A 24245-nucleotide genomic window follows, 5' to 3' on the forward strand; every position below is an offset into this window, starting at 1 on the left:
GTTTTAAGAACAATTTTGTAATGCATGCCTGTAATCCCAGAGGCTTGGGATGCTGAGGCAGGAGGATCCAGAGTTCAAAGCCAGCCTTAACAATGGTGAGGTGCTAAGCAACTCAGTGAAACTCTTGTCTCTAAATAAAATATAAAATATGCCTGGGGATGTGGCTCAGTGATCTAGTGCCCCTGAATTTAATCCCCGTACTACTACTACTACTACTAATAATAATAATAATAATAATAATATTTTGTAGATTGACAAATGTTGACTTCTTTAATTTTATTTGATGGAAAAATCCAGGAAACTCCATTTAATGAAACCTTATTTAAAATAAAAAATTCTAAAAGTATCTCAATTATTGTTATAACATGGAGATAGTGGAATTTGAACACAAACGTTTTATATGTATCTATGTATATGGCTATATTTCAGTCTTCTCCATTATTGGTAGGAGGTCAAGTTTCATTCTTTTGTACAATTTCAGCCAATTAAAATTGGCTTTCACAAATTGAGGTGTCAGAATTGGATGTTCATCTTGACATCCCTGTGTATTCTTGCTCTTAAACAGGTCTTTGAGTGAAGCAGCAAGAAAATATTATCTGGGTAATTGTCTTGCAGATGAGAACTGGGATGATGACCAACTGCTTGGTTTTGAACCATGCAATGAAAACCTTATCTCTGGCTGCAATATTATCAATGGGAAATGTGAATGTGACACCATTCGGACCTGCAACAATCCCTTTGAGTTTCCAAGGAAGGATATGTGCCTTTCAGCTTTAAAGAGAATTGAAGGTAAGCCTTATTTTTTGTTAACCACCCATCTCTAAGGTATAGAATTGTGTAACTCTGAGCCATGATAGTATCTGAGCTTGAAAAGGCAAAGACAAGCTTACAGAGTTCGGTCGCTTTTAGAATCCTGAATGAGATGCATTAAGTGTACCAGGTGCTGGTGTGAGGTTGAGTGTGTGTATTCCCTAGGAGGTGGAATGGAAATGCTGTGGTCCCACGAGCAGGGTAGCTTGTGCCAGCCAGCCTAGGTCACCCCTGCATAATGAATAATCTTGTGAGTGTTGTGCTTGAGATCAGCATCTGTTGTCATCAGGTCCATTCTGCTTGATTGACCGTAAGATGGTACTTCATGAGGAGAGCCTGCTAATTAGAAAGGCAGCTCATCTGGCAAAATGAGGAGCTCTATAGAAGAGAAGGGAGAATTGTGCATTGAGGATTGAAAGCTGATGTTGATTTTGCCAGGGGGCAGGAATCACGTAGGTATGGCTAGACCATGAGGCATTTCACCTCCCGAGAGAAGTCAGAAGTTACATTAAAGTAACAAGAAAACTACACTAAAATGACCCATAACATTTGTACATTCATGCATAAAATCTAGAAAAAATATTGAAAATTTTAAAATATTACGATTCCTAACCACAGTAATACCAAGTGGAGTACCCAGAACTTGGTGATGTGGCTCACAACCCATATTAATGATGGGGAAGAACTGAGCTTGTGTCTCATCTCTGTCTCTGACCAGCATTGGATTATTCTTTAGCCCTAGTTTACTCTTGGAGGAAAAAGAAATAGAGAAAATGAGTGCTAATAGGACATTTAGAAATGTACCTTTTATCTCTGAAATTATGTCATTCTGAGGTGGAAAGGTTGGTAGTACAGTTTGGAATACCAAGGAATTTTAGCGTCCAGAAGACAAGCTCATAGGGCAGTAGGGCAGGACTGAAGTTTTGGAAATGTGTTACATTTCCAAGTTCTATTAAATGGTAATAAAGAACAAGAAATTTATAGTAACCTGTAAAATAACATTGTTCTTTGTATTTACCAGTGCTGCCAAATCATTAAAATTTAGCAGAAAACAATGGAAATAAATTTTTAGAACAGTTGGCACGTAACTTTTAATCCAATTTTTGAATCTGAACTATACAGAGATTTCACATAGTGGATGAGTTGCAGGCCTAGGAGTAGCCATGCCATGTACCCTTCTGATCACATCGTGACTCTGAGCCAGTATAGTCCATTATCGGTCCTGATTGCCCTTTGCTCATCGCTGCCCTGTCCACCAAAATGAATGTTTTGCCAACTTCAGTATAGAAACTCAGATAGTTTATATGTAGTTACATGTCTATTTCACTAGTTAATTTTGTTACATGAACGTATTTAAAATCATATTACATGAAATAACAGCAATTAGAGCCATTGCTTTTTGCTATTTTTATATTTCACAAAACTATTTGATTCAAATATTTCCAGTGCCTCATGGTGGCGTGGCTATCATTGTTTTTATTTGGGCCACTTTCCAGTCATTTAATAGCCTGCTGATCATTAATTAGCCTGCACATGCTCTGCACAGCCATCTAAGTTGATTGAGATGTAGCAGGTCTAAGTATGATGCTATCACAGGAAGTTATGTCTGCAAACACAATACCTGTACATTTGTAATAAGTTAGGTGCATATTTATGATCTTTGCAGGGTAGTGATTAACTTCATTGTTTTTTAAAAAGTAATTTTAAAAGCTTTTTTAAAGATCTAAGTAAATTTCTTTGCATCTAATTGAATTTCTTTACTTTTAAAAAGTTTTAAATTTATTGTCAGATGACTTCTGTATACTTCAAAAGTAGAATTGGTTTGAGATCATTTGAATTTAAATACTTTGCTATTCAACATAAAACACTTTGCAGCATGTGAGGTTTATAAGAAATCGGGATTAGGGGAGGTTTTCCTTTACTGGGAAATAACTTGGAAGGAAAAAGCTCTAACTTATATTCAAATGCATATCATATATGAAAAAATTAGTGATGACATCATACTTATAAATAATTAAATCATCAATAGTATAAGTTTGATAGTTGGGATGCCATAGGCATTCAAGGTCAAGAAGCATGACCCAGAATTGTATATGATAAGATATCATGAAGAGTTTGGTTAATGATGGATTTCAGGAATGAGAACATCATGGACAAAAGAATAAAATGTGGAACAGAGGATTTTTATGACTTATGTGTAAGCTGCTTACAGAACTGTTCTAAAAGAGCCAGGTTTTATGTCCATAGGTGGGTAATAGGAAATAAAGATGGGAAGGCAGAATGGAACCAGATTATGAAATGTCTTAAATATCGTGAAGGGAGCTGAAGCCTGGTAATGTTAGCTATCAGAAATCATTACAGCTTTATGAGCAGAGAGAAGCAGAGCGTGGTAAAATCAATGTTAGGCAGAATGGGGACAGGGGCAGGTGCAGAGTGGATAGCAAAGGGAGATGCTACCTTCAGGAGGCTGTTCGAGAGCTGTTTCCGTTACCCACACATGGTACCTTCGGGGCCAGGCTAGAGTGGTAGCAGGGGAGACTGCAACAAAACATCAATGAACAAACAGCCTTTCGATGAAAGAACTGACAGTATCTGTTAGTGGATAAGGGAGGGGTAACAAAGCAAAAAATAATCCTAGGATTTCTAACCTGAAATAGTAGTACGATAGTGCAAGTAATAGAGATAGCATTTGGAAGTAACAGGACCTGGTGATGTGGGTGGGAAAGGAATGATAAATCAAGGATGTATTTTCCCTTTAGTAGGGAGAGGAGCAGATTGAGGGAGGCCTCAAGAGTTTTGTTTTGGGAAAGTTAAATTTGACATCTACATAGAGCTGTTTGTCACTTAAGTAATTGCTAATGTAATTCACAGACTAGCCTTCATACATGGGTTTCTCATGTTAAGTATACTGAGGACTATAAGGGTACGTCCCTGAGAAAGTCAGACCTGTCTACAAAGAGGAGTAACCCTAGTTGGAAAATTGTAGAGAAAACAAAAATAACTCAAGTTCACACTGATTTATCACCAGATTGATTTATCAATAATAGAAGAGATTTGTGTGGAAACCATAAAATGTGTTCTGAAATATTTTAGTCATTGCTGCATCACACATCAAGTGGGTTTCTACAGTGGTATAGATTGTGTAAAACGTATTCCTGCTTTGGACTTGTACAGTGAACATTTGCGAACAGGAGTATGACACTTGGGCTTTTGCATCGTTTCTTTCTTTCTTTTTGGTAAAAGCACCTAGAGATAACCTTAAATGGTGCATAATTTTTGCTGTTATTGAGAAAAGATAGACAGCCAAAAATTGACATGTGATACTGTATATCATTGTCATATACATGAGTGGACAAATAACAACTTGGCATTTGTAAGATGGTAAGTCAAGGAACTGGGAATTGATTCCAACTCTTAAGAAATTTGTTGATTCATTCAACAGAAGGGAAAGGAGAGTGTAAGAACACCCTTGACTAGAAAAGATCTTGAGCAGAGGGCCCATGTAGGAGAAAGTGGACGTGGTCAAGTCGGTGAGTTTTGGTGGCTGATTTGACTTCTGGGGATAAGGATGGGAAAGACTCCCATATTTTGGGGGTGAAGGGGAATGATTGTGAAAATAAATGCTTAGGGCAGTGATGGTCAGGATGGATGTTTGGGGAGCTGATGCTCAGGATGTACTTGGTGTCATTTGCTAAATGTGGGGTACAAGGAGAGCAGCCTTATGAGAGGTTGAATAAGGTACATACTGCATTTGTTTTGTTATGTTTGCAGTATCTATGGAGAATCAAGGGGAAGATGAGAGTTATGTGTCTGGAACTTGGAGAAAGATCTGAACTGGAGATAAGGATTTGTGAGTCATGCTCAGGCCAGGGAGAGTGTGTGTCCTTAATGACTTCTGAGTACCTTAGTGACATGAGGAGTAGGAGCAGTTTTTTGGAAGATTAATGTGACAGTAATGTGTATAATGGAGGGAAAAAGTGGCTGGCAATGTTAACACACCAAAAGTGAGATAAAAGGGTGCATGCAGTGAGGCTGGTGCAGGAAGCATTGATAGTCTGCCGCACAGTCCAAGAGAGGCTAAGGGCTAGTACTGTAAGCCAGCTGAAAGGGAACCCAAAGCACCGTGGTTGGCACCTATGATACTAGAAATATAAAGTAATAATTTAATTGATTATTAATTCGTTGACTCATTTGCAACCAATTGTTCAGAAATGTCTTTACCAGTGTTTGTGTTAGAGTCATTCAGACCCATCCCTGGGATTAGAGTAGTTCAGAGTAGAGCACTAAGATGATTAAATAGTCTCATAGGAAGATAAAGAAATAAGATTATTGTCACAGACTCTTTCAGACTAGCAGAGCCCTTTCCTCGGCATTCTTCATAAGTCCCTTGATGTCAGAGCTGCTTTCATTGTTTATTCATTCAGAACATGACTTCATTCAGAAAGAAAGTTTTGAGCGCAGGCCGTGGGCCACTACACCTCCAGTTGGCCAGTTTGACTTTGGTTTGCCCTTAACTGAAGGACCCTTTTCTAGATGGCCTTAAGGGTGCCAAGTACAAAAATTATGCCACATTTTAGTTGTGCTGTGGGAGCTTGCTTTTGATTTTTTATTTTTTAAAAATATGCTGTAAATTCCTTCAATAACACTTTAAGCATTTACTTATTCTGGAAATGTCTATTGCATAGGATATATACCTCTAGCTAGTAAGGATTAAGAGTCAGATGAGAAATACTTGGTTTATATGAAGTTTGATGTCTGTATTTTTTTTCCCTGCTGCTTAAGTCAAAAGAAGTAGTTTGATTTTATGTTGGATGGCTATATTCTCTGAAGCCAAACTAGTTTTGACATAGAGACAAATGGTTTCTATTTTATAGGTGTTTTCCTTCCAGATTTTAAAAACCTCAGAGCATTAACTTTTAATTATTCCATGCTTTAATTTTTGCTGTTTCAGTTCTACCTGAGGAAATGTTGCTATAATGAGTCTCTTATTCCTTGTTTAGTGTTTTCATTTTTTTTCTTTCACATTTTTTCACACAAGTGAAGTTTAAGTGCTGAATTTTATTCTTAGTTGTTATCTTTTTTTTTGGTCTGTAGGCTATGGAACAACCTGTGCTGTGTGACCTCATCAAATATTCTTTTGATACTATCTATAATATTTGTCAGTAAACAAAAATTTAGTAGAGAGAAATATTATACTGTATGCTTTTATTCATAGACTTTTCTCATCAAAATGTTTGAGACTATGTGTGTGTGTGCGTGTACGCACACACACACATATATATACTTTTTCTGTTAATGTGTGTTGGGGGGAGGGCAGGAGGGCTCACAGAAAATGTGATGGAATGGAGCTGGACATACTATTAGCTTTGAAGTAGTGCAACAGAATTCCCTTTTAGCCTCTGAAACTGCCTGGTGGAGATAGATGCTTTCAGCTGTGGCAGGGGACCTGATGTCATTCCATAACATAAGTACAGGGAAGGCAGATGCCCCCAGCCCTGCTCCCATGCAGTTGCACCTGGGCCAAAGGTCCATGGAAGGCCTGGGTGTCATGCATGGAAAGTGCCTCCTAGGTTTCTCATGTAGAGATCTTGATTCCTGAGGCCAGATGAGGGCTGGGAAATCTGCAATTCCAGGAAACCCCAGGAGAAAGTGCTCCTGCCCAGGTCTCCCCACACATTGAGAGCAAAGTGTTGTTCATGGGAGTCCACTTCCCTGCACAAAGAAGCAGTTTGTTGTGCACCTCTTCAATCCCTGTGGATTTCTACTATCACTTAACGTTTTTTAGAACAAAGCATATGCTAAAATTCCTTTATTTCAAATATTAATACCTAGTAGTGGGTTCACTATGAAATTAGATTTTTTTTTCCCAAGTAAATGTTAAAAGAAGTTAAAATACAATGGGGACCTTTTATCTTGTATGTGTAGGGCCAGGTAATAAAACAATCCTGAAACTTGGATCCTGAAAATCATTTAAAATTTTTTTTTTTTTTTTAGTTATAGATGGACACAATACCTTTGTTGTTGTTTTTTTTAAATTTACTTTTATGTGGTGCTGAGGATCGAATCCAATGCCTTACACATGCTAGTGCAAGTGCTCTACATTGAGCCACAATCCCAGCCCCTCATTTGTTTTTAAAAGAGTTGAACCTTTATGTTTGCTCATTTGATGTTTTCTAAACTTTAGAAATACATCTAAAAGGAATTTTTTAGTCTGTAGGCTATGGAACCACCTGTGCTGTTCTTGATTTTCTGATTGTCATTAAATGTCATTATCTCCAAATCTTTTCTAATATAATATGGACTATAGGAGAAATGATCCAGTGTAATTATTAATTCATAGGATCAGAAATACTGAGAGTTAAATTATATATATTTCCTCCCAATGTAGTTAATGTAGTAGGGTGAGACTCTGGTGTACCAGAGTTAAAAGTTAGGAGGCTCTTCTTACAACCTAGCATGACTGTAATTATTCTGTTGGAGCAAGGATGGAAATGGGGTGGCTACTGTATATTTTATGAGGTTTATGAAGTTCAGGGAAAGCTCATGGTCTTTCCAAACTTCTGTTAATGTACTCCTTGATAAAGAGAATATGTGTACTTAACATATTATCCCCCCCCCCACAAAAAAAAAGAGAACCTCTCAAATTCTTTCTTATTTGTTCTGAAGCCAGGCAGTCAGTTTTGCAGTGACCATGCTTTCTCTGTTTTAGGACTTTCAGGTTTACAGATTGCTCATTTTTATGTTAGGGACTTCATTAAAATTTCTAGCATAAATTGTTTCTCTTAGGCTAGTTACATCTTAAAAGCAGTACTGAATTATGCTTGTGAATATATTCTAAATTAAGGCAGTAATTTTAAATCTGTATTGCTAACCTACTCTTTTTGTAAAGACAGTCACAAATTGATAATACAGTATGTCTTTTTTAAGAGAATATATGCTTACATATATGCATACAAAGACACAAGTATATATATGTATATATATGTATACACACACTTTTAAATCTAAATATAAGTATTTCATGGGGAAAAAACTATAGACAAAGTTATTTTTATAAATAGTAGACTTTTAGCCTGGTTGAATCTGTATTTTAAGTGTTTACATTGAAGGTACAAATCTTTAGGAGAATTGCCCTTAAAAACATGTTTTAAATCATTGTTGTTTTGATGTCTTGATAACTGGTAAAAGGAAAATCAAAAGGGCTACCAAAAGGCGGAAACCAGTTTCAAATATCTGGGAAATAAAAACAGGAAACTCAAGGAACTTGGCCTAAGACCAGTTGGAGAGGAGCAGTTGGTTGGATAATTATACCTGCATTTTAGCTGTGGGAAGTCATAGAATGACCTTCTGGTAGTTGCAATTTCTTGTGCCCATCAAGAAATAAAAGTGATGATTAAATGTTTTATATATTTTTGCCAAGAGAAGAGTGGGTAGATGGGTACAGGACAGCATTTTATTCAACCACTTTGGGCTTACAGAAAAAGATGGGTGTAGAAACCATATTTCCAAGGTTGCATGTAGAAAGATGCTTTCTATGTACTCTACAGGTAAATAAAGTAATAATGCTCTGTACCATGTATCAATTTTCCCACCTTTTCTCTGCTTTAACCTTTGTGTTTTAACTCTTAACTCTGGCTTTTTCAAGCCATGTTTTCTGTCCTAAATTGTGCCTAGTCCAAACACCTGTATGATCTCTTTCCAAACCTACTCCAGGTTAGTTATAGAAGTACCAGTAGTTGTAGATGGGCACTGTTTGCTATGTAACTATGCTTTAGTTTAAGATTAAATATCCTGTACTTAATATGAATTTTTAACAAGATATTTTTTTGTCATTGTTGAAAGGCCAAAAAACCACCTGATACTTTCAGAGAAATGATATTCTTCTGGAACCTTTCAATTTCCATCTCTGGGGTTACTTACCAAAATGTTGTTCTAATGACTCACTTGAACAGGTTGAGGTTTCCACTGTTGGATAGCCCTGAGGAGCCCCTCCAGTGTTTGTGGTTTCTGACTTGGCTGTAGGTGACCTCTCAGTTATTCCCAGGGCTCAGCAAGTGCTCTCACGCAAGGCTGCTGAGTTGCTGCCTGGACCAGCTGTGTCCGGCTAAGCCCTGGCCCCTGCAAAGGTTTTTCCTGACACTAGCAAAGGATCTGGAATCCTATCCCTACTGAGCTGCTGGCAAAGGGAACTGAGTGGAGACCACTCCCCAGGGCGGGACTGCCTTCCTCCCAGAAGCTTGGAGCTGCCTTCTGTATCTGTGGGGTTCTCCCCAGACCTCTGCAGAACAGAGGTCTTCTGCCAGGCCAACTTGTGTCCATCAGCCAGGCTAAAGAGACTGTGTTTCTAAAGAGTGTACCACCCTGAGTTGTCTCTCCTGCGCTGTCTTTAGTTGGTATCTCGGGTCGTTGGAAATTTTTTCATTGGTGCAATTAGTATTCCCAAACCATTATCTGGGATTGTGGACAACTCTTCCAAGACAAACTGTTTTTTATTTGTTCTGCTGAGGGAAAAGAAGTCTGTGGAAGGAAGATCCTGAAAGACTTTGGGAGCCAGCCATGGTGGGGCGGTGCACCTATTAGCCCAGTGATTCTGAAGGTTGAGGCAAGAGGAGCAGGAGGATTGCAGGTTCTGGGCCAGTCTGGAAAACTTAGGGAGACCCTGTCTCACAATAAAGGGCTGGGGATGTATCTCAGTGGTAGAGTGCCAATCATTTCAATCCAGTACTACAAGGGGTAAAAAGGGTTGGGGGGGAGAAAGAGTTTAGGAACATGGTCACTTTAATAGGAATTTGCATTCAGTCAAAGTGCTATTTCAGTGTTCTTCCTATTTTATTACTACAGATAAAAATTCTCTTGAAAATATTTTGTTCCATTTCCCAATCTTGCCAGTATTATGTATTTACTAATACCTTTAGGAAGACATTCTCTGAGGAAAAAAGCTCTTCTGAATAAAGAGGGTTTTAATTTTTTTAAAGAAAAGAAAAAAGCAAAAATCTTTATTTAAAAAAGGAGTGGGCTGGATGCATACAGTCACACAAAAATGCACCTGTAGACCAAGCTATAGTTTCTTCTACTTCCTGTTGAAGGTTAATAAAGCTAACAGTGTATGAAACTTGTGAAGATTGCCACATTTTTCTTTTTTTCCTTATACGATTACCCCATTCTGTTTGTCCCACTTCAAAAGTCCAGCCTCATCTTTGTCTTCATCACTCTTGCCTTTAATATGAGAAAATGTTTTAAGTTGCTGGTCCTTAGTCACTGATTGATTGCATTCTAGAAGGTTTCCTTAGCCAACGTTCACATTTTAATCCTTTCTAATTAAGAGAGCTCTTTAGGATGGAGCAAGGAGTCCCTACGATCAGACCTGTCCCTTTCTGTGTCCTGCCCACCTGGTGAGGACAGACCTGGGGCTGGCCCACTACACAAGAGCATTTGAAATGAATATGAAAAAGACCTCATCCTAAGACATTTGAGGGGCCATGAGATAGACACACAGGCAGTGGCCAGTGGGATGGAGCAGCCATGGGAAGGCTGAATATTGTTGTATAGAGGTAGACATCCTGGGAGAGAATCTTAAACAAAAAAATCTAATCGAAGCTAATTTAATCTTATGATTTTAGAAATGTTTAGAACTGCTGCCTCTGCCTTCTTTGTGAAGTGTATACCCTTCTCAAGAAAAGTATTTGTGGGCATTAAAATTCAATACTTGGACTTCTAAAAAATTTTTGGAAGTGTTCTAAAAGCATTGTAAGCTTCTCTAAGCATACTGTTATGGGGTATTTGAATAATGTATTTTGAGGCTATTATTTGGGTGATGTATACTAAGATGGGAAGAATGGACTCACATTGGTATGCATCTGAAGCTCAGGACATTCTCTTGTATGGGGTACCTTCCTGCTTTTGATTTGTGGCCTCTATTGCTAACTGTTTTTTGCATCAGGAGGAAGTGACAGCCATAAGTGGTGCCTGTAACATTGGAAGAAGGAAGGGATTAACACAAGATGAATTAGTGTCTGTGTGAGTTTTTAAGGGACTGGAATGTTTCTCCAAATTGAGGATGTATTCTTTGTTTCTGGCTGACAACTTCCTAGTTTCCCAAGTGTCGGAAAACTTTTTATTCTTTTCTCTTGTTACTGGAATTTTTAAAAATTTCCCGAAAAGCAACCACAGTGCTTTCTCCTTATCGGTAGCCTTTCTTTTCCTGTTCCAGTAATAAAAGAACAATACAGGAATGTAAGAAATTGATACTTCTGTTTCTAAATATGTCCGTATATTTGCAGATAAAATTCAGGTTTTGTAGACATAGAGTAAAGCGGTTTGTCAGTAGAATGAGCTACTATAATGTTGTACACTTTGTCCTATTTCCTCTTATATGCAGTTTAGAAAATGAAATCAAGTTTTTCTCTTCAAACTGTGTTTCCATGTTCTGTTATAAGGTCCTGGAAATTGGGAAGATGGGTAAGAGCACTGGTTGATCCTTAATAAAAAGACATTTTAAAGGCATCAAACACACTCCAATCTTGTGTATATATTTATATTAAAGACTGTTACTTATTGTTCCCCTCCTTTGGCAAAAGAATAAAAATGTCTAGTCTACCTTTTATAAACATGAGAGATGTGTTTTTTGCAACAGCAAATATGAAAGGGTGCTTATTTCAGTGTTGTGATGCAGTTTGTGTTTTTGGCAGAAGACAGTTAAATCCTCCTGCAAGTGTCCCTGAAACCCTGGGGAGCAGAACTGGAGTCCTGACCACAGGTGGTCCTGCTATGACCTCAGGGGACCTTGCTCACTTTTCTAAGGCATGAAACAAAGTCTGGAATTCTCTGTTGTGTCTGACCTAGATCTGGGTAACTAGAATTTTTAAACTGCCTAAGTACGTTGGATATAACATTTAAAGTGATGTTTATAAAATATTGTATTATTCCATTTATATGTTTTCACTGCCCTTTGGCATGCTAATTGCTAATCACAGTGGAACCTTCTGAATCAATGCTTTCAGATGGAGAGCCAGCTTGTTTCTGTCCCATCAGGAATTTTTCAAATGAAATTATGTTGTAGTGTTACATCTCAGTGTGACATGGAGCTCCCAAAATGTTGTCTGTATGTTCTTTTATACCTCTTGGTTTCTCTATATCTGCCTAACTGAAAACCCTCTTATTATGTTGTCCCTGGGGGACCTTTAAATATCTCAAGGACTATACAAATTTCATTAGTCAGGAGAGTGCATCCCATGTGGATTTATAAAAGTCAGTCTTCATGTGCACAGGAAATAATGTGTTTAAAAATGATGCATGTCACATGTGTACTTGTGTGCTTTCTGTGCCAAAAGAAATCGCAAATATGCCCATGTATAGCTAGATTATGTGAGCACACACGTATATGATGACATAATAAGTAGTACCTGGAAATAAATGCAATTGTGTTTATTTTTATCTTATCCGATATGTATATCTCTGCATTTACCTGTGTGCTATTAAAAATATGACAGAAATCATAATGACATTACAGTTTTTGGTTAAGAATTTCCTGAAATATTTGCTCTTCTTCGATAGAGGACATTAGTCATCGACATTAGCCACTGGCCATACCTACATTCCAGTGGTTCTTTTTAAGAATTGATGTAATATTATGTGCTTTGTAAACAGGTCATGGGGAATAAGTTATGACTCTTCACATAAATATTATTTAAACTCCTTCCACTTTCATTTCCCTTATCACTGTAACAACCACACCCAAGCTTGCTATTAAACTGTGTTGTCTATCTGCTTCCCACACGCCAGGGAAGCTGACCCTGTTGAGTAGCAAAGGAAATATGAGAGATAAAGTTGAACACTGTCTTCCTTTTGTTGACATTTCTAGAGCAACAAGTCAGAAAGCTCGTCTCCTCCGGAGAGACAAGAGCTGCTACAGGGTCCTGATCAGATGCTATGTCCTTTAGTGACCGCGATGACTCCCAACACAATTATTTAAACCATTCCAGCAAATAACTCACAGTTTTAGTAAACAAGATGGGAATGGTTGCTAACTTATCAGCTGTTGGCTTCAGTTTTCTATATGTGGAGGAAGATACTGGTGACAGAGGTAAAGACAACAGAGGACTGGGTCTCCGAGATTACCAAGTTGAAGCCATTCTGGCTCTCAAAAGTGAAATCTTGTTTGGGGAAGCCTCTGTATTTGGCCATCCAGAGGTCTGAAATGGGAATTCTTCACTGTATTTTATAGCTCTTCGTGTTGAAGTGAAGTCTTTGCTACCTTAAGAGTTGTAACACTGTTGTCCAGAGGATTTTCTACAAAATCACATACAAACTTTGATGCTTTATGTGTTTTTGTTGTCTGTTCCTCAGTCATATTAACCTCTCCATTAAGACTTTTGCCATCTCTTAAAAATTTTCTTTTCTTTTGTTTCAAATATGTTTTGAAAACGTCAGTATGAGTCCTATCGCCAAATGGGTGGTCCATTTGACAGTGCTTTGCTTAACATAATGATTGGCTGTCATATTTCCTATGGGCGGAGGTACTGTGTTCTATTACCAAAATAACATTTCATGTCTTTATAAATCTTGTGTGAAGTAACTCCTATAAAGAGAAATAAAATTATTGTATTTCATGTTACTTTCTGCTGTCTGTAGCATCAAAAATAAATGAATGTCCCAGGGGGAGATTATAAAGTTATAACACATAGACATGGGAAGGGGTTAGGAGGTAGTAAATGTGAAATGGGCTTAAGAATGACTTTATTCACTCACTGGCATTTTGGAGGGACTTGGGCTGTCAGGAAAGTGAGCCAATCTCTATTAATATAAGGCACTAGAAATCTAAATAAATCATGTTTGAAAGCAATACCAGGATTTTCCTTAAATGCTGCCGAACAAATTCTGTGATAAATGTCAGTTAAGTGTGTGTCACTGGCATACAAAAACTGAGAGGACCACAAAAATATCCACTTAAAACTTTAAAATATCTAAGCCCTTTAATGTTCTTTTGACCTTCAGTTAAAGAACATGGTCACATAGCAGAGGAAATGCCTCAAATTCTAGCATCTGGGTTTGTTTCTTTATACTTTTTTGGCACAGTGACAACAGTAGGACTTTTCTTTCCTTGAATTTTTTTTTTCACAGTACAGTCAACACAGGCTTTTCACACAAGTGGGGAAGGGACAGTCGTGAGGCCAAAAGCAATATGTTTCTGCCCTGTGCTCTTGCGCTCTGTGGCGGGGCCTGATTGAATGGCTTGTTGTTTCAGAGGGAGCCCCAAAAGCAAACAAATGGAATCCCACACAAACACAAATTCTGTATAAAATTAGATATCTACTGCAACACACGTAAATATATTTGTATGTACCCAAAACTTCCTGCAATGAATGCGGTGTTGTTTTTGAGCCTTTGTCCCTGTGGTCAGGCTCCTTCATCTGCATGTAATTTTTGGATCTTCATCTGGACTTTCAGCTCTTTAAAGATTCTTCAAGAGTTTTTTTTTTTTTGTAAATGAAAAAGTAACTTAGTTTAATTAAAGTACTCATGAAGTATATATATATATAGACAGGAATCCTTTATTTCAGTTCTGTTAGTATTTCAGCCATATTTGTCATTTATCCTAGAATATATTTATCCTAGAATATATTTTAACTGACCCTAGAAAGGGTCAGTTAAACTTTAGAGAACAACATAGTGAGATCTGATTTTTTCCATTAGTTAAAATACTCAAAACAGTGAACTGGAGACATCTTTATACCTTCATGTTTTTCCAGCTTTTTACATCCACTAGATTCTCTGTGAGCTTTTCTTTGAATAATATGAAGCAGTGTCCCTGGGGTGCACTTTTTGGGTGTGGGTGTGGTTCAGTCTGGTACCATGCACCTTTCTTATCACTGCAAACCCCCTTGCTTTGGAATCATCCATCACTGTCTTCTTACAAGTGTTTGTGGGTCATTTGTAAATTTCCAACCTGAAAAAGTTAGGAAGCAACACTATTATGACTGAACTTACCTACTTAAAATTTTAAAACGTGTCAAAAGTAGGCACAAAAGTTTTTTTTCTAAAAGCTTGTTTTGTCTGAAGTTTGTGTGTCTATTCTGTATAGTTCAATTGAAAAGGGTAATCATGTGCCCTTAGCAAATGTTTCCTATACACTTTTCCCTTATTTGTTTATTCAGTCATTCAGCACATATGTATTGGGCACTTGCTTCATTGTGCTACATTCAGCCTGAGCAAGACGCATGAGTTCTGGTCCTCCCAAGCTTTCAGTCTTATGGGGCATAAATAAAATTACATAATTGCTATTGACTTCCAGGGTGTTGAGACTGAGACAGGATGGTTTGAGAGGACCTTTCTCTGAAGAGATGATATTTAAGTTGGACTGAAAAATAGGAAGGTGTTAGCTGTACAGAGTTCCTGGAGAACATTCTAAGGGGTAGGGAAGAGCTCAAACAGTAAAGAGTTTGGATTTCATGCCCAAGGGACTAGGAGTCCACAAAGGAGTTTTTAAGGTTCAGATGAAGCTGATAAGTGTGCACTTTTCCAGTGTGCTACTCTGGCTACTCTGTGGGAAATAGGTATTAGAAGGAGGCTAGAGTAGAATTGGAGGTTAGTTAGAATACTGCAGGAAGCCAGGAGGACACTGTGTGGTCAGATGAGGGTGCTGGTAGAGGAGGAGGAGGAGGGAAAGGAGTGTCATTTGGAAATAAAATTGAAAGGACTTGGATATTGGATTTGGGGGGTCAGATTAGGGCATGGACCAGAATGACATTAGGCTTCCTGTTTGAGCAGTTGGTGCCATTTCCTGAGATGGTGGAAGACTGGGTAAAAACTGAGTGGAGTCAAAATGACCATTTGAAATGCGTCAGAGTATGCCATGGTAGAGGTGATTTTTGAGTCCTTTTCTTCATATGGGGATGATGATTTGAAAGTAAGTCATTTAAATATTTCCCTGCCTGGAGCTCACGAGCAAACTTGTGAACATTTCAATTTGTTGACTCCTGGTTCTGGTTCCTTGGCTTTGTCTTCTGCTATTTTGTGTATTACCCCTGCGTCTTTCATAGGCCCTGGTTCTCTCCTGACCTTTGGAGAATGTTTTTTGTCATCCCCACCCCGCCCCACCCCCACCCCTGTCAGCAAAACTCATAGCCTAATTTGCTTGGCTTCTTTTTAAATGATTCACAAATTCTTTCTGTAAGTTTGACAGTGCATATCTAGTGTTTCAGGCATGATTATTCTGACACTGGAATCCCAGGAGAACCCAGGCCAGCTGAAGGAAATATAAGCCAATATGTGCTCTATCTCATGCAGATATAGAGCACATGCAGACCCTCTTCTCCTGTGTGCCTGCCTGTGTCCCCCCAGAAGCAGAGACAGTGCCTGGCACCCAGGAGATCATTAATAAATGGTGAATGAAAAAAATAATGGATTAAAACTAATTTATACCAGATAACTCAGATAAAGCTAAAACCTATTAGACTTTATCTTGTGCCCTTTATGGGGGTGCTCTTGCAGGCTTATAAGGAGAGGAGGAGCTTGTGGAGTTAAGAATAAAATATTCTGTTTCCTTAATGGAGAACAGTCAATAAGGAGTTGCTATAAACAGACTGATTGTCAGAAAGTATCCTGAAGTATAAAAACATGTTCAGAATTTAGCAGTATTTCAGGGTCATGATCATGAATGGTAATTCTCATGGACCCGATAAGGAGAAAAGTATGCAATGACTGGACATTTCCAGTCAGTAGAAAACAGGACATCAGCTCGTGCTGTCCTCTGAAAAGGAAAAGACATAACAGGTTTGGTATTTTTTTTTTTTTTTTTTTGACCTGGAGTTGGTTTTAGTTATGCCTCATTTTATTTAAGCTCACCCTTTTTGGCCTTGGTCACATTTCTTTTCAGTATTATCACTTGCCAGCTTTTTAGATACAAAGGGAAAATCCTATTTGCTGTATGCAGTTAGAAGAAACCCTGGCAGAGGTCCTCCAGAAACCTAAGAGAGGAATTATTAGCCACATCCAGACCAGTAGCTGACTGGCTCCGCTCCTTCCTCCCAGGAGCATTCCTGATTAATGGGAGAATCTGTTCTGTTGTCGAAAAGCCTCTTTACTGAGCCCAGTCTGTCCTGGCTTCAGAGCATGGCCAGCTGCGCCGCTGAAACCACTGCCAGGGCTCTGTTTCTGATTCCGTCCTCGGCATGTTCAGAGGTGGTGCACGGGAGCGAACGGTGGAGAGAGCATCCAGATCAGTTTGGACCTCTCAGCCGACAGCAGAGGCAGGGCACCCTCCACACAGAGCCCCTTGGCCCACAGTGGCCTGTGTCCTCTCAGAAGCCTGCCCCTCTCCAGGGCCTGGATGTCCCAGTTCTTCTTCTTTTGTTCTTGACTCTCATGCAGACCTCTTAGCTCCTGTGTCTGTAGAGAGTAATTTCCTCTGTGATTTTTTCCCCCCCTGACATCCCCTCTTCACTTCTCTCTTCCACCGTACCTCTAATTTCTGTTTGCCTTTCATCCTCTCCACCACTGCCCTTTTCACCTTTACACTCCAACACCCTCACACGTTGGCTTGTTTCCAGCAATAATAACCCACTTTTTACTAAACCTAACATTTACCCATGTAGTAAAGCTGATGGAGTTTGTGGTAGCAAGGGTAGGCTGAAATGATGAGATCTTATCATAGCAGATCATAAGTTTCTGTCACCTTTGTCCTGTAGCTTTTCTTTCTCATTCTAGATGCATCTGCTTTATTGCAGAGACCTCTTATCTAGGTGGTTGGAGTTTGAGATCCTCGTGCGGTCTTTAAAGCTAAAGAACTGTCTCCTCTGCATCCGTGATACCATGACAGTGATCTAGGATAAATTGGCAACAGATAAATTCTAACCAGAGATTTAAATGCCATGAAAATTAAAGTGTATAACAGTAAGTAAGACAGGGGTCTAACCCAAGATACTTCTAGTTTTCTTGGGAAGACAGCCATAAAACTCATTCAGTAGAATGAAAAAAGCACTTTCTTAATTCAGAGTCACAAGAAAAAGCACTGAGAAAGGAGTCATGCTTTGGGGAAATCACGGGTGCTTATCCTTTCTGGAGAAGGTGGCATTCTATTTGGACCTTGAAGGATGGAGAAGAAAGACAAAGGGACTAGCAGAGCCAGGGGGATGGGGGTGATGGTGGTGGTGGTGATGGTGAGGAGGAGACTCATGCAGGGGGTGCAGACCCTCCCGGTTCCATAGCTGTTAGGTGGTGGGTGGAGTGCATCAAGTGTGCTTTCACAAAGGTCCTAGGAGAGCATCCTGTGCAGGTCAGAATTGTTGCCTGAAGGCAAAGTGAGAACTCAAGGAATAGTGTATTTTTACTTTCTAAATACTGGAAATTTAAGCATGGTCATAGAACCCACAGAGAGGGAGGAACGCAGGGCACAGAGCAGGGTGTGAGGGCCCACCTCTGCAGCCTGCAGACTTTCCTTTAGGCTTTTGGCATTTGAACTCTTGTGCTGCCTTCCAGGCTCCTTTTTCTGTGCAGTGCAAAGGTGGGATAAAACTGCTAAACCAAGGAATCAACCCCAGAGAGGTCAAGCTGCCTGCGGTCCATAAGAAATCATATCTACAGGTCTCTCTACAACTTTGTCGGCAGGGTTCAGAGAAGGAGGCATGATTGTCTAGATTCAGTTTTGTTTCCATTGGGCCTTAGTCCTTAAGGTCTCCGTGGATTGGTGACCCTGGGCAAGTCCTTTTGCCTCTAGGAGCTTCGTCTTACAGGTTAAAGTGAGGTGGTGATCCTGGCCACTGCGTCCCTCCTGCTTAAAGTTGTTTGAAATTCAAGTTCCTCCTTCTCCTCTTGGCCCTCTCCTCCCTTGCCTGCCCCTCTCCTCCCTTCTCCTTCCCCCACTGCCTGCTTCCCTTCCCTTCTCCTCTTCTGTTGTAATTATCAACCAGATTTACCCAGACACTCTCACTGTGATAAATGTTAGTGGATCTGCTAATTAAACACTAGCATGTTTAAAGAACATTTTTAAAGATTCAGTAAAGAAGCTTCATGTCCAAGGTGAAGGTATCCTAAAGTTTGAAACTGAAGTTCTCTTTACTCTTAGGACAGCATAGTGTTTTCGTTGAGAGAGGACTTGTTGGTTCCGTGTAGCACTAAGATGTGTGTGTACTTTACTCAATTTCATTAATAACTTTGTCCTTTTTGTTTGTATCTCATACCTCGTGGGACAGCTGCAGTTGATGTCAGGATGAGCTCATGGTTCAGTATAAACTGCAGCTCCTTGAAGTAATTACATTAATATTATAGCCCCCTATTTGCATTATTGACAAGGATATCTTTTATTGTCCCTTGAAATAGATTCATTGCCTTCACAGAATAGGTTGTTTTGATATTGGCAACTTGATAAGGCTTTACACAGATTATTCAAATTCCACGTTCTTGATCAAGTACCAAGTTTTTTTGCATACCTACCTTATGTATTATGTTCAGTGGACTGCACTGGTTTTAAGAAGATCTCATGCCAGGGGGACTAGCTCTTTTAATATTACTTTTCTGATTTCTGAAGTTTATGCTAGAGTTTGAACATAAAGTTTCATTTTACTTAATCTGGAGCCAGTTATTATTTTAAAATGAGAAATGCATGAGTAAATAAATCAAAGAGGGGCTTTGGAAGTATTTTTGCATGGATGATGTGTGCAGTACATCCAAAATACCTGGGATGTTGGTACATACAGTGTTTATATTCAGTGGTAAGATTGAGGAAAGAAGAACTATTTGCAAATAATTTTAATTTATACCAGATTGATTGCATTAAAGCCCCACGATATAATTGCTTTTGCTGTTATTCTACCGACCCTGCAACTTGGAAATTCCATTCATTTCTCTGTTCATTTTAGCCATTCGTCACTTCTGATTCTTATTTCCTCTTAGTCTTATTGTTTCCTGTCTTTCTTTGAGCCCTTCACTCACATATATTTATTCTCTCTCCAACTTCCTGCCTTCTTTTTTCATCCCTCATCTTCTCTTTCCATGTTTAATATGTTGATTTGCCTACTATCCAACTTCATATTTGTTCGAGTCATATGTTTAAAAGCAAAATCTGACTGGGGTGTAGCTCAGTGGCAGACTGCTTGCCTCGTATGTGCAAGACCCTTGACATGATCCCCAGCACCACAAACAAAAATGCATAGATAAATAAAAACAAATGTCCTATTTCTGAGATTGGGAATATGATGTAACAATAACTAACATTTATAGCATGCTTCTCATGTATCAAACACTATCAAGCACTTTCTACAGATTTTCAATTTAATACAGGAACCCTGTGAAGTAAAAGGGGTGAAGGAACTTGTGCAGGGGCTCGAGGCCAGGTAAAAGTACTTCATTGCCACAGCTGCTTAGTCCATTAGGACTTGATGATCAACAGTGATGTCACAGGTACTGTGCAGACATGTCCAGTAGGACTGCAGCAAAGGGTCCCTTCCTTTTGCATTGCTGAGTTTTGGTCTCATTGGAGAGGTGTCATTGAGAGGTATTTACATAGTGCCTGTGTATACCAGTGTCTAACCCAGGTCTTTTCAGAAGCCAAGGAATTGTTCACTTCTGTGGAGCTAAGAAGCTCCTGGAGCTGGTGGTAGAGATGGGGACCAAATCATGTTTCCCATCTGGTGTTCCTCCTGCCTGTGTCACCTTGTTCCTTGGAGGCCATTGGAGATCTGGGACTTCTAGGGTATTTAATGCCAACACCTGAAGGCACCAAGTGATCTGCTTAGAGGAAATTTTTTTGCCATACCATTTGTTAGAACTAGTGTTTTCATATAATCTTTGGAAACTTGGAACTGCATAACTACTATTAAATTCAAGGTATTAACAGAAACTTAATTTCAGTGTTTATTAATTTTTAGAGGTATTTTCCAAAGAAGTTTTTAATATAAGCTTAAATATATAGCTTCCATGCAGACATGGTTTGTTTTTGTTTTTTCCAAATTAAATTAAAATTTTTTTTTTTTTTTTTTGAGAAATTGACCATTGCATTATACTAGGAAGAGACATTTGGACGTTGTTGAAGAGCTATGATCAATGTTATTTGAAATACTTATTTATTTCTGTTAATGACTATTGATATTAACCTTCATAAAGCAAAGAGCATGCTTCTTGATGGGGTCTTTTTCAGAAAACATTTTTCTGGTCGTAACAAAGATAACTAGATACATGCCTAGAATTTAATTATCATTTTAAACCTGTTCATTCTTTTCTACTTTCAGTCAGAAAAATAATCAGAAAATGTTAGCATTTCCGTTAAATTGTCATTATTTTGGTCTGCCTTACTTAGGAAAAGGGAATTACCAACTGGCAAAAAAAAAAAAAGTAAAATAAGGTATGCTTTCCATTGAGGATCTTATGTGGGGTGTTGTTCAGCTTTTCATCACTATAAGGAAATATGCGAGATAACCACCTTACAAAGAGAAACGGGTTTGTTCTGACTTACAGTTTTGTAGGTTCCAGTTCACGTTGGTCCTGTTAACTGTGACCTTTGGTCAGGCAGCACATCATGGCCAGGAGCAGCTGGCAAAGCCGAACTGCTCACCTCATGGCCAGAAAGTGAAGATAGAGGAAGGGCCCAGAATTCCACAGTGCCCTTCAGGGGCATGCCCCCTAGGGTCTTGAGAACCCCCCACAAGTCCCTCTCAAAGGCTCCACCACCTCCCAGCAGTGCCACTGTAGACCAAGCCTTTTAACACAGCAGTCTCCAGGGAACATTCAGGATTCAAATTATAGCAGATGGGGACTGTTGGAAAAAAATTCCAAATTTTAAAACCCAGATGATGTTCTCCTTGTACTGGCGAAGCTGCCCTCGTGTGAGGGGTGAGTGATTCTCTTGCTCCCTCCCTTCCTCCCAACCTTCCCTTTTTGTTTTTAATTGCCTGCAGTGTTTATTGCACTTTTCTTTTGAATGCCTTTGAAAATTGGATTTTTTATTTTGGGAATAACCAGAAGTCATATGGTTAATAACAGAGGCAGGGACCTTAGAGGAGTTTTTCTGTGTTTTTGCTAAAACATATGCTCAAACTATTAGGCACTGAGAGTGATTTTATTGTATATTTCATGAACCGCTTTTAAAGAAAGTGTCAAAGGGAACATTACAGAAAAGTGTTGAGAAATGGCAGAATTGGAATAACTATGTAACTTGCTAAGATGACTTTGAAGAATAGTATGATCTGAGTGTACAAATCCTTTTTTATTCCCTTTTGCTTCTTGGGACTTTGTCCCTGTAGTTTGCTATTATATCTTATACACGAAGTATTGTTAATAGTCTTTAATTTAAAAAAGAACTTCAGGACACTTTAATAGATCTCGGTCTTTAATTTGAACAAAAGTCGGTGTATTACTAAGAATGTGTGGTTATCTGCACAAATTAGTTCCAATGGAAGGGAGCATGGCAAACCAACCTTTCCCCTGCAGAATTGAATGGTTTTAAGGGACATTTGAGATCCTAAATCCAAGACTGCTGGTCACTGCCACCTGAGATGCTTTACTCTCTGTGACAGACCGTGTTTTTTCTGTTAACTTGGCTACCTCTCCCTGCTTAGATTGTCCTTTACATTAGGAAGTAACTAACCATGGCTTGAAGGAGTGAACACTCCTCCTGAGGGTATTTATGTTACCAGAGTGTTTGTCAGTGATGCAATTTCCTGAGATTAAAAACTTTTAAATATGTGATAGGTCAGCGTCATGCATTGAATTTCTGAAATTTAACAAGGCCCATTTTACTCCTGTGCTGCTCAGCTGCAGATCCTGGAATGCTTCACGTCATGCTTTGGAATGACGGTTCTCACCAGGGTCTGCAACTGCTGAGTCAGAACTGGTTCCTGGATTAAAATTGGTCCTCTTCATTCTAGTCCATTGTCTCTTGTCATTGTGCTTCCTCAGTTTCCTTATGTTAAGTCAGAACAAAGGCTGGATATGGAAATATTGCATCCAGCCTAGACCTGTTTACTTCTTTCAAATTAGCTTTTACACATATAAGCAGTAGAAAAAATGGAAATAATATGTAGATCGCTTGGAAAAGAAAGGAATTGCTTCCACTCTGAGCTGTTTTACAACTTTGTGGGATCCACTCATTGTCTAAATCAGAAATTCTAGTACTTTAGGATTTATTTCCATGCTTTATATAGTGCTTTAAAAGTTACTGAATTTAGGCAGTTTATTTCCAGAACTGATTTTAAGCTTTTTTTTTGTACCTGGGTAAATAGTACTGTACTGGAGGCCTTAAGCCAGAGCCAGTTAGGTTGCCTTGAACCACGTGACCACTTAGGGCTTTCGTAGAGCATGCTTTTAACTATTTAAAATAATTACCACGCTGAACCTGGAGACCTTTGAAAAGTCCATAAAGTTAATTATACTTTGAGACACACCTTCTCCTTTGCTGCTTAAGCCCTGTGTCAATTTTACAATATTCCTTTGTTAACAAAATCACCATGGTTGAAGTACTGTATATAGTGACGTGCAGTTCATTTCATGCAGACACTTTGAAGTAAGGTAGTAGAAATAAGTGCATGGTTGTTAAGAGCCCGCGCCTTTTGTGATCATTGTATGGCTAGGAGACAAAGGCTTTGTGAACTCGGTACATTTTTGCCTACTTTGAGTTAGTGCTTTCTGATTATTGTACTTAATCATTCGAGACCTTTGCCCTTGTATCATTTGATTCTTAGAGTTTATATTGTTGATTTGGTTCCATGACACAGAATGATCCCAGAATTTTTTGTCATTGCTTCCGAGTCAGCAGCTAACAATGATCGTAGTTAACAGTGGAGGCTCACTCATATGCCAGGTATTACTCTGTGAAACCTCTCAGGGAACTCATGAAGTGGAAGTTTTTCTAATTCTCTTACATGGGAGGAGTCTGAGGCTAGGAAAGGTTACTTAGGATCACACACTGTAAGTGGTACAACAAACTAGACAGAACAGAGAAAGAGACTGATGGAGACTCGTCCGTTGTCTAGATATTATGTTAGGCAGCAGAGAAACAAAGATGTACAGGATTCAAGTCCAGGCCTCCATGGAAATTACTTTGGTCTGGATTGCCATAATAGACGTATAAATAATTAATGATGCAATGTATGCATTTCATAAAATAGGTCTACATGCAAAGTCTGTGAGAAGAGAGTAAAGGAAGGAATCAGACTTATGGGGCAGCAGAGATGAAGGAGTACTGCATAGAGGAAATGGCTTTTGTTTGAAGATGACCAGAAAACTCTTGGAAGAGTCTGTATCCCTAGCAGAGTACCCAGAATGTCTCAAGTCCTCACTAATTTTTTAGGGGGGCGGGGGGTAACAGTGGCACTCTGGCCAGCAAGATGAGCATGGGAGAAGAGCATCATAGGGGATGGATGAACCTGATTGAAAGCTCAGAGGCCGATTAGAGTGTGGTGTGCTCTTCCTTGGTATGGCAATGGTCAGGGGCATATGGGAATGTG

The 24245-nt window shown here is 39.0% G+C and overlaps 1 protein-coding gene across 6 annotated transcripts in view; it reads left to right on the forward strand.

Moving 5' to 3' along the window:
• Crim1 (cysteine rich transmembrane BMP regulator 1) overlaps window positions 1-24245 on the forward strand; it is a 179810-nt gene that overhangs the window by 35707 nt on the left and 119858 nt on the right. For all 6 annotated transcript variants that reach the window (XM_027933454.2, XM_071601491.1, XM_071601487.1 and 3 more), the window contains exon 2: window positions 616-789. In XM_027933454.2, the coding sequence (XP_027789255.1) occupies window positions 616-789 (174 nt within the window). The remainder of the gene's footprint in view (window positions 1-615; window positions 790-24245) is intronic.

The sequence above is a fragment of the Marmota flaviventris genome, chromosome 14 (assembly GCF_047511675.1).
Source record: "Marmota flaviventris isolate mMarFla1 chromosome 14, mMarFla1.hap1, whole genome shotgun sequence".
In the NCBI taxonomy this organism is placed as follows: Eukaryota; Metazoa; Chordata; class Mammalia; order Rodentia; family Sciuridae; genus Marmota; species Marmota flaviventris.